The sequence below is a fragment of the Dunckerocampus dactyliophorus genome, chromosome 6 (assembly GCF_027744805.1).
Source record: "Dunckerocampus dactyliophorus isolate RoL2022-P2 chromosome 6, RoL_Ddac_1.1, whole genome shotgun sequence".
Taxonomy (NCBI): Eukaryota; Metazoa; Chordata; class Actinopteri; order Syngnathiformes; family Syngnathidae; genus Dunckerocampus; species Dunckerocampus dactyliophorus.
The window spans coordinates 2,853,851-2,865,026 of record NC_072824.1 but is presented as its reverse complement, the minus strand read 5'-3'; the positions used below and the strand labels follow the sequence as shown (position 1 = coordinate 2,865,026).

Here is an 11,176-nt window from a genome sequence, read left to right as displayed (position 1 = left end):
CATGCGACAGACGTGAAAGGGTCTGGAGATGCCGTGGAGAACGTTATGCTGCCTGCAACATCATTCAGCATGACCACTTTGGTGGTGGGTCAGTGATGGTCTGGGGAGGCATATCCCTGGAAGGACGCACAGACCTCTACAGGTTAGATAACGGCACCCTGACTGCTATTAGGTATCGGGATGAAATCCTTGGACCCATTGTCAGAACCTACGCTGGTGCAGTGGGACCTGGGTTCCTCCTGGTCCACGACAATGCCCGACCTCATGTGGCTGGTGTATGCAGGTAGTTCCTGGAGGATGAAGGAATTGATACCATTGACTGGCCCCCACGTTCACCTGACCTAAACCCAATAGAACACCTCTGGGACATTATGTTTAGGTCCATCTGGCGTCGCCAGGTTGCTCCTCAGACTGTCCAGGAGCTCATTGCTGCCCTGGACCAGATCTGGGAGGAGATACCCCAGGACACCATCCGTAGTCTCATTAGGAGCATGCCCCGACGTTGTCAGGCATGCGTACAAGCACGTGGGGGCCACACAAACTACTGAGAATCATTTTGAGTTGCTACAATGACATTTTAGCAAAATGGACCAGTCTGCTGCATCATTTTTTCACTTTCATTTTTGGGGTGTCTTTGATTTCCTCCCTCTATAGGGTGATCATTTTCATTTCTATTAAATTATGTGGCATCATTTTGTTACTAATACATCACCCACTTATTATCAGGAAAGATATTCAAGATCATTTTTCTCCAGTTTAGATCTGATGTGTTTCTGAAGTGTTCCTTTAATTTTTTTTAGCAGTGTATATATGTATATATATATATATATATATATATTTTTTTTTTGGTCATAAATCCAATAGCTGGCTTGCAACATGGAATTGTTGGCCCCATGAAAAAAAAAATCACATTGGGTGCCCCCCCCCTTTTCATTTTTTAAAAATTACCTATTTTTGGGCCCCCTCGCAGTCAGGGGACCACCATGGGCCAATAGCATTAACCATAAATAAATTTTAATATGTACACTTAATCTTTGTGATCCGTATCGGCCGATTTCACTCATGGATGATCGGTATTGGAATCGGCAACATAAAACCATGCTAGGAGTATAACTAAAAATTGTCACTGAAATCCTTCAGTAATATCAATACAATGATGACTATGGTAAGTCATAAATCCGCCTCTTAATAAAATCCACAAGAAATTGTCATCACTGTCACAGCAAAATCAGCAGCAATACACAACACAGGAAATGTGCAAAAAAAGTGTGCAGATTTGACAGTAATTTAAGTGTCTATATTGAAAACGTTGAATATTTTCTATTTCATAAACAATGGATTTGTAAATCTGCAGTCCAGTTAGTGAGTGCTGTTGTAATCATTGACATCCAGAGACGATCCCATTGCAAATACAAGGTGTTACGTCAGAAATGAGTTGAATACTAATGACAAATGAGAATACTGTCAAAAATGAGTTGGAGGTATTTGTCATTAAGTGCTATAAAAATGCCTCTTTTGTCTGTGACAAACACTTAAGATGATGGAAGAGAACAACCCACAGTAAGATCTTATTTTGCGTACTTTCAGTATTACATAATGCTCATTTACTACCTATATGCATTTATTCGGCATATCTTATCTCATCATTTACTGGAATAAAACATTGCAAATATTAGCTTAGAACAAAGCACCAAGTCAGCCATTGACTTGTCATGCACCTTACTTTCCGGAAAGTGACCTTTATTTTCCCTCATTTTCCAGACAATAATGCTTATTTGACATTTTTCCTTGATTTTCTTTTGGAAAATGTTACTTATTTTGGCTTAAAAAAAGTCCCTTATTTTCCCTTACTTTCTGTAAAGTGTCCCATATTTTCCCTCATTTTCTTGACAATGTTCCTTATTTTCCATCATTTTCTCTAATTTTCTGGAAATTTTCTTTATTTTATCTGATTTTTTGGGAAAAATTCCTTTTTGTCCTAATTTTTTCCTCATTTTCTGGAACATTTCCCTTATTTCCTGTTATTTTCTGGAAAATGGGCATTATTTTTTGTCATTTTTTCATCTGTTCTGCTAAATTTGCCTTACTTTCTGGAAAATGTATATTATATTCCCCAATTCTCCCATTTTTCATGATGCATGTATGTATTTAATTCCGGTTTTATTTAATTAATGGCACATTTGAGTCATTATTTAAAGTTGAGTTCATTTTGATCCTCCAAAGTTGACTGGCCTTGGTTTGTTTGAAAGTATTTCAATGAATATGTACCTTTTCAAGTGAATGACTGACTTCCATCACTGTTTGGTACGGTAACTGTACAACACGTGATAGGAAGGCACTCCAGCGGGTGATCAAGACCTCACAGAACATTGTTGGGGCAGCCCTCCCCTCACTGCAAGACATTTATAAATCTAGAGTCCTACGCAGAACACACAACCTCATCAAGGACAGCACACATCCACAACACTCATTATTCACACTCACGCTACAGGAGTTTGAAGTCCAGGACCACAAGGCTGGCAAACAGCTTTTACCCACAGGCCATCAGGCTTCTCAACGAAGCACTCACGCCGCACGCAACACACACACACACTCATAGCACTCTTTATTTATTTATTTATTTTCTATGAATGTCTCTTCTGTTGTTGTTGTTGCTTAATTTATTGGTATTAATGTTTCTTCTGTTCTTATTCATTTTCTTCTGTTTTTCTTTCTTTCTTTTTTGGGAGAATGAACAGAACAAGAATTTCATTGCACAGCAGAACCACCAGTTTTGCTGTGCATTTGACAATAAAACTCTTGAAACGCTTGAATTGAATTTGAGTCATTATTTAAAGTTGAATTCATTTTGTCCCATTTGATCCTCCATAGTTGACTGGCCTTTGTTTGTTTGAGTGCTATTTCGGGGAAGTATTTCAATGAATATGTACCTTCTCAAGTGAATGGCTGAATGAGTGCTGTCATGTATGTGTGTGATAAATGCTTTGGTGTGACTCTTTGTACAGCAAACGTGGCCTCTATAAATTCTGCCACCCTCTGTGGACTTGAAGGATCAGGACCAGCTCCTGGACTGGGTGACAAGTCAAGGTAACAAGGTAGGCATGACAATTTGTTTTGAAGAATAGCAAAGCAAAGGCATGATGCACATCAAGTGTAACGTGGATGTGATGTGTGAGCTTCTAAACTGCTTTTCTTTTCTTGGCAGAGTTCTACGTGTGCTCCGATATGGGGATACCTCGAGGGATGTTCTTGCTTCTGCTCTTGCAGCTCGTTACAAGAGGATCAGGTATGTTTTTTTACTGTCATATACGTTAGGATGGACCATCACTTTGACTTTCAACTCAATTTTCATGTCATTGACTCCTCTAAGAAATAATACGCAGTAAGTCCAAATCATTTCTTTCAGGGATCATAAAAATGTACCTGATGTCAGGTGAAAGTGAAAGGAATAGAATAAGATTCAAGCACCGGTCATTGGGACAAAAATGTGTTAAACAAGTAACTGCAAAGTCCAATTGAAAAAAGTGTGAAGTTAATTATCAGGAGTTCTAAATTATTACAGACTTAAAAAATTCGGACCAAAAATCTGCACATTTGCGGGGTCAAGAATGCTGAATCATGAATATGTACACAGAAAATACAGGCTGTGAGTTTTCATGAACTTCAGCTTGAATCTTTAGGCCCAATTCCAAGTATAGATGATTCAACTTCAGGGGTCGACTGTAAATGCTAAAATATTGGGATGTTTTTGCTTAACCTCTGACTGATTTTTCATTTCATCAGTTGTCTTTTTACTAATTGTCGTGGCAAAGAAACAAGACACTGTTTTGGCCATTTTCTATCATGAAGACTGTCCACATAAAAGTACAAGCTGATTGAAATGAACTGTGATGTACTTTGTTTTAGGCTTAGTTGTTTCCAGCTGTGACGCGTGCCATGATGAAGCAACATGCCAGGAGTCACAGGAAAGAGTCGACTCCTTCAGCAGATTCTCATGTGTCTGCAAAGATGGCTTTGTGGGTGATGGTGTCGCCTGTTACGATCCCTAAACCTGCAGCGACGGTTCATGTTGTAGCCAAGGTTATCAGTGGGCACCTGACAGTGGCTGTGTGGACTTTGACGAATGCTCCCTCTCCGACCCACCTTGCACGGCGCCTTGGCTTTGCCAGAACACACCCGGCTCCTTTGAATGCCTGACACCTGCTTCGCTCTCCAGATCCGCCATTTCTTCGCCATCAGTCCAGTTCCGTTGTGGAGACACGATGTGCCCAGCAGGCATGGACTGCGTTGGGAATAACGGGACCAGCTGTGGCGACCCTTGTGAGAGCTACACCGTCCTGGATGACGAGTGGCGGTCCACAGAAAATGGATATGAACCATCTAACCCAATGTGTGACAATAGAGTCGAGTTGCGAGGCTGGTATCGTCTGTTCCTGGGAGGATACAGTGCACGTATTCCTGAGGGATGCGTTGATAGATTCAAATGTGGAACCCATGGTACCATGACACTCAATGAAGCTCATCCCACACAGTCTGGCGGTATTGTAACTCGGCCCATATGCATGACTTGGTCTGGTTGCTGCAGTGTCCCCACTTCAAAACGCATCCATGTCAAGCTGTGCTCCAGAGCATCTACCAGCTACTACGTCTACAAACTGGTCAAGCCATCCGGCTGTTATTATGCGTACTGTGCAGGTAAAGAAATGAGAAATGACCAACAAGCCTAGTTTATACTTCTGCATCGAGGCACCAGTGTACAATGCGCCGACTCACTCCTCCCCAACACCAAACTCTCCCACGTAGTTTGACATACACCTAAAAAAAAATTTAACCTTGCACCCTGGCAAAGCAGACCGTCAGGGCTGTGACTGGTTAGCTTTTAGTACATTATTTCCTGTCCACAACTCATTCAGAGGGTGCACTGACCACCGTCAAAAAGGCCTTCTCAGATGATTTCGATCAACATTTACAATAAAAGTGAGTGTCGATGAGTTCCAGCTCCAATTACACTCTCCGTCTCGCTTTAATTGCCATTGTTTGCTGGCGATGAAGGAAGCTAACAAGCTAAATAGTCGACAAATGTCATTAGTTGTTCCCAGGAAAACATTGCTCTTAGTGTTTAGGTGGAAAATTGCACAGCACATGCTCAACTCCGTTGCAGAACTTCAAGGTTGATGGTGTCGGACGGGGCGCGTAGTGACGAAGCAGAAGCATAAACCAGCCTTTATGATCACATGACTGCCCACTTGTTTACACATGTATTTAAAAAAAACAATCACTCTAAAATAAACATGTTTTGTTCTCAGAGGTACACGAATCAGGTTCTTTCACACCGGAACCTGATCTAACTTCAATGGTGACAACCAACTTCACGGAATCGACACAAGTCCCAGAAACTACACAAGTCATGGAAACGACTGGAGCTGCCACTCGTCCAAGAACAACCGCCGCCATGGAAACGACTGGAGCTCCCACTCGACCAAGAACAACCATCGCCATGGAAACGACTGGAGCTCCCACTCGTCCAAGAACAACCGCCGCCATGGAAACGACTCAACGCCACTCAACAACAACAACACCCCCCTCAACAAACGAGGGCGAGGTCCGTCTGGCAAACGGAGGAAACAGCTCCTGCTCCGGAAGAGTGGAAATCTTCCACCGTGGACAGTGGGGAACAGTGTGTGACGATATCTGGGACCTGAAGCATGCTCAGGTGGTGTGTAGGCAGTTGGGCTGTGGCAGGGCCCTGTCTGTCCCGCATGGTGCCTACTTTGGACCGGGCACAGGGCCCATTTGGTTGGACAATGTCCGATGCACAGGCAATGAATCGAAGCTCAGTGAGTGCACGCACCAAGGGATTGGATCACACAACTGTAATCACTATGAGGATGCTGGCGTGGTTTGTGAAGGTTTGTTTCATGTATTTATTTTCAGAATATTTGGACTTATTACACAAAGAAAAGGAAATGAATGCCCCCATTATATTTCGTTTAGGGTCGGAACCTTCACTCAGGCCATCTCGCCTTATTTGTGGCTCGGACAAAATCCAAGTGGGCGTGGATTCGGTTGTTATAACAAGCGCTGGTTATAACCCACTCGCTGGCAACCTGGCAGTCCACAACTGTTCCTGGGCCAGGGTGCAAGGTGATGTGGTGTGGTACGAAGCTGACGCTCAGGCGGATGCCTGTGGAAACACACTGACGGTAAAAACAACCTGAGCTCCTTGACACACATGTACTGTTGGCATTTTCATTTCATGTCCACGGCAAACAAACAATAACATTTGACATTCAGCAGTAGTATTTAGTATTTCTGCTGTTGGTGCCATGTGTACTCGTTTTCAAGATGTAAAGTCAAAGTCCTTGATAATTCCTTCAACATAAACCCATCAATCATCAGTAAAGGCTGTATTTGAATGAAATGTAAATGTTTAATCTGATGACTCTTTGTTTTTCAGACCAACAGCACACATGCCGTCTACTCCAACAGTTTATTTCTTTATCCAACAAGCAGCGCTTCCTTCTCTGTCCCTGCGAGTCTTCCTTTCTCATGCGTCTATCCCCTAAACGCAGACAGCAGACTGAACGTGGCCGTCAGACCAGTCCTGGTGTGAGTACTACCTTCATAAGTGGGACATTGATACAATCACCAACGTAATACTGTAAAGTTTGTTCCAGTTCTTGTATGTGGTGTGGTACGAAGCTGACAGATTTTTTTGTAGTTTTATAGTATGTCCAGTCAGTGTTGATGGTATGTGTATGTGTAGTACTGCAGCTTGAAGTACCTGTATGGAGGTGCTTTGTAAGACATGAATAAGCATATGAAACTGAGATTTAAATCGGGGTCTAAAACTTTCTCATAACAATGAGAGGAGAAATTAGGAAGTTGCTTTATGAGTAAGTGTGTCTTTTACTGACAGGACGGAAGGCGGCGTCGTTGGCTCAGGTGCCAAAGCCAGAGCCGCCATGGTCCTGTTCCGGAACTCCGACTATACAGATCCTTATGCAGCAGGTGCGGTGGTCCTTCCAGTGGGCTCCCCATTATATGTGGGGGTCTCTGTGGACAAGAGAGATCCCAGCCTGGCACTTGTCCTGGAGGACTGCTTCGCCTCTCACTCATCAAACCCTGACAATCCTGAGCGATACGCCTTCATCCACAACAAGTATGTGTGTGCTCAGGTGGGGTGAATACGGAGACCAGATGCATGCAGAATGCTGATGATAACCATTGTCTGCATTAGATGTCCCACTGACCGCCAGCAAGTGTCTGTGGTTGAGAGCGGCTCATCCCTGTGGGCTCGTTTCTCCGCCCTGTTCTTCCTTCTTCAGGGAGAATACCGAGATGTTTACCTCCACTGCAGCCTCAGCCTGTGTGACCGCAGGAGGTACTCTTGCATTCCGGTGAGTCGCATATTGCGTTCTGTTAGATGACTAACAATTCTATGGCTATCGCTTGGTTGTAATGTTACCCTGTTGTTTTCCACCATGTAGTCCTGCACAAGGCGAGCGCAACGCTCCATCTCAAAGTCTACTCCAATCACGCCACTAACCATTGGACCAATCACTTGGAAGTATGGATCTCACGAAGGCAGTGGTTTTTAAACCTTTTGAGGTTGTTGACCTCCACAACAACATAAAAAGTGTGACAAAATGTCATTTTTATTGATGCATTTCTTGCACAAATAAAAAAAACAATACTTTCATGTCATCTTTGTGACTCAATTGTTGGGCTTATCACACCGTCAGACATTTTAAAAGTCTGTAATTTAATTTAATTTTTGAACATACATGGTTAATAACCATACATTCATATACAGTCAAACTTGTCTATAGCGGCCACTAGAGGGAGTCTGCAAAAGTGGCCGCTATAGAAAGGTTGGCCTCTATAGACAGGTTGGCATCCAGTTTGAATGTTGACCAGTAGAGGAAAAAAAAGAAAAAAAAAGGGAAAATAATAATAATAATAATGTTGACCAGTAGAGGGCACTGCGGACTGCGGATAAAAGTTGTACAGCACTACTAGGCTTGTTATTATATTCATTGTTCATGGTTTTAATTCATGCTGAACATGCATATGAGTCAAATAGTAGCACATCACATAGTACAATTCACAATTTTGCATGTCCAAAAAGGAGTAGGAAGAAGCAAAGCTTATTTAATCCTAACCCTCATCAGTTTCACATCAGTTGCAATACATTTATTCACCTCTTGTTCTTCCAAGTGTACTTTGTAGGTCTACATGACAATGTAGTGCAATCATAGCCAAGGTTTTTACTTACTAAAAGGAAGCTAGAGGCTTAATAATAACTGATAGAATATATCCACCACCCACAGAACAAAGCTGTGCTAGTAATGTCTTACGCTTGTTTTTAATATTTTACTTTTTATACGGCAGAGTATCATTACAGCTTTAGTTCATCAGGAAGTGACGCGAAGTGACTGTGGGCGTCCCGAGCAGGAGAGCTAGGCTCAGTGCTAGCTGTGAGTTTCGAGAGAGTTGGGAAGTGTGTTTATGTTGGCGTGGATGTAAAGTCCTGCAGTGTTCTCCGCTGTTAATAAAGCCATTAAAGTGCATCGGCGGCGTGAGTCTCTCCTTCCCCACAACAAGCGGCATTACAGTATTGACCAGTGCACACCAGGAAATAAACGGTGTCATTTCTTACAGGCATTGGCTGGACAGCTATGTAGTGGGGCTTGTTTAACCTTTGCCTTGTGGGCAAGCAGGAAGGAGAGACGATGCTGAGAGATGTGTGTGTGTTCTGACCTGCTGTCTGGTGCCCGCGTTCAATAAATAAAGTTGGCAGAAGCAACAGGAGAAGTTTCCTTCTTTGCTTCGGAGCTGAATAACACTGACAAGTTAACAGACTAGTAGCGAACGGAAAAGAAGACAGCTTTGTTTGTGTCGAATACAGAAGATGAGGACTTTGATGGATTTGTGGATGAGGATTGATGAAAAATAACGTGAGTACATTCTAAAATACTTCAATTAAGTACAACTGAACTCAGTTTTGCTCCCGCTGCCGCATGCATGCTAGCGTATGTTTTTTTTTTATTGTGGCGTCGCTGGGAGCATGTCCAGTTCCCAGCCTAATTTGCGGTAATGTTTTGGTGCAAATGCTCTTAAAGTTACATGTTTGACCAGGAAATAGCAAGCTCAAAAGAAGACGGCTTTTTTATGTGGAACAACTGACAGTTTGTGTGGATCTTGTGAATGATTGTGACTGAGCTAGGACTCAGTAATTAAAGTCTACACACGACGGCTTCATTGATTGAAAAACGAAACTTTTTCATGCATGAAGCTTCTACTTGAGTTGGTAATTTGGCCGCTATATGCGGTCAGATATTGACCGAGGGAGACAAAATGGGTGGCCGCTGGCCGTTGGACAGGTGACTGCTATACACAGGGTCTGTAACATGTAAATTTGCTGCGGGGGATTTTTCAGTGGCTGCTATAGGCAGGTGGCCGTTCTATAAAGGTGGCCGCTAAGACAGGTTTGACTGTATGTAACATCTTGGGGGGGTTATTTTCTCAGACACTCTTCCTAAAATACTTCGCTAGCATGTGTATGTTTCTGCCCACTCTTTTATCCACCAAGAGTAACCCTACATAAAAACCTATGCAGTGCAATGCACGCATCGCACGTAAATATTATATCCGGTCATGTATAATATGCATGAATAAATACAAATATATATATAATAAACGATATAAAGCAACACATAAAATGCAGGGATATTTGCGGGTAACCTGTCAATAGCTGTGGTGCTGCTCTACTGTCTTTGTGTTGCAGCACACCCGTCGGCCTGTGGGAGGAGCTCATGCACACCTGTACTCAATTACCTCATGGACTACTTAAACTCAGTCTTGCATGATGTTCATTGCCAGGTTGTCTTCTCATGCCTGCTTGTACCTGCTCTCATTTTGTCTTGTCCCCTTACTCTCTGGTCTACCTTCCCTCGTATCGTGTGAGTAATTGTTACTGCCTGCCAGCCTGGTTGCAGCAGTGATCTTTCGTTGTACTTTGTAACTGCTTGGTTTTCAGCAGTAGTTTATGTTCCTGCTATTCCCTGCTAGTTTTCCTGCAGCGTTTTTTTGTTAGTACGCGTTTTTTTCCTTATCCTGCTATTCCGTGTGTTACTTTGTCAGTGTTATTCAGCTCCAAACCGTAGTAAGGGTGACCTGACTTCAGCAAAGAAGGGAACATCTCCTGTTGCTTCTGACAACTTTTATTGTTGAACGCAGCAGAGCAGCTCAGAACACTCCCACATCTCAGCCCTCTCTCTCTCTTCCCACTTGTCCCAAAAGCCAAAGATCATACCAGCCCCCACTACATAGCTGTTCAGGCAATGCCTGAAACACTACCCCCACTCTGGATGATGATTAGTCCCTTAACATCACCCCAGGACAATTTAACATTACCTATAATCATACACTTCATACCCCAGAACCATCCACCTTCTTCACAACCCTGGAAATAACCATACAACGAAAATGGAAAGGCAAAGGAAAGGTCCCTAACTTGTCCATGAGCATGTGTTGCATATCTATTACTTTTACAATACTTCAAAAAGGAGAGAACATATACAACTTAGTCTGTTTAGGCTCTCAGTCGTACAGGAGTTGTCCATCGAGGAAAAGGCTTCTTGAGACGTCATCTGTACTTCTGTGAGGAAGGTGTCGGATGTTTCGCTCCTCATCCGAAGAGCTTCGTCAGCGAACTAATAAGTGCTGGTAGCTTAGGCCTTAAATACAGTAAGAGTGGGCGGAATTGGTGTGCCAACACCCTCCTCCTATTGGTTCCTTACACTAAGCCTGGGCGGAGTAGTGGTATAATCCTATCCTGCTCTTAACACCTCCGATAAAAGGGAAGTGTCGCTCCCTGAATTGGGTATGAACGACTCTGATACTGGCTCGTTAGCATCTATTGTTCTGGCTCGGCCCTGGCTTCACCTCATTTGCAAGACTAAGAGCTGTGGGTTTTGGGCTCAGTAACCTGCTGAACACAGGGTCCTAATTAAACCTCAAACCACCATTCCGATTCAATGATGGGTTCTGTTGTTTGACAAAAATAGCTTCCTTTACTCCTCTTTCAAACCATCTGTTTTCTTTGGCCAAAATCTTTACCTCGCTGTCCTCAAAAGAGTGATTGGTAGCTTTCAGGTGTAGATGTACTGCT

The 11,176-nt window shown here is 43.0% G+C and overlaps 1 protein-coding gene across 1 annotated transcript; it reads left to right on the top strand.

The window, feature by feature from the left end:
- Nucleotides 1–3,212: 3,212 nt before the first annotated feature.
- On the top strand, nucleotides 3,213–7,601 carry LOC129182601 (uromodulin-like). Its single transcript, XM_054778964.1, is given in 8 exon segments — nucleotides 3,213–3,286; nucleotides 3,907–4,726; nucleotides 5,388–5,602; nucleotides 5,995–6,203; nucleotides 6,458–6,609; nucleotides 6,920–7,162; nucleotides 7,241–7,400; nucleotides 7,491–7,601. Coding segments are annotated over 8 exon segments (1,971 nt in total). The 5' UTR covers nucleotides 3,213–3,225.
- Nucleotides 7,602–11,176: the final 3,575 nt, after the last annotated feature.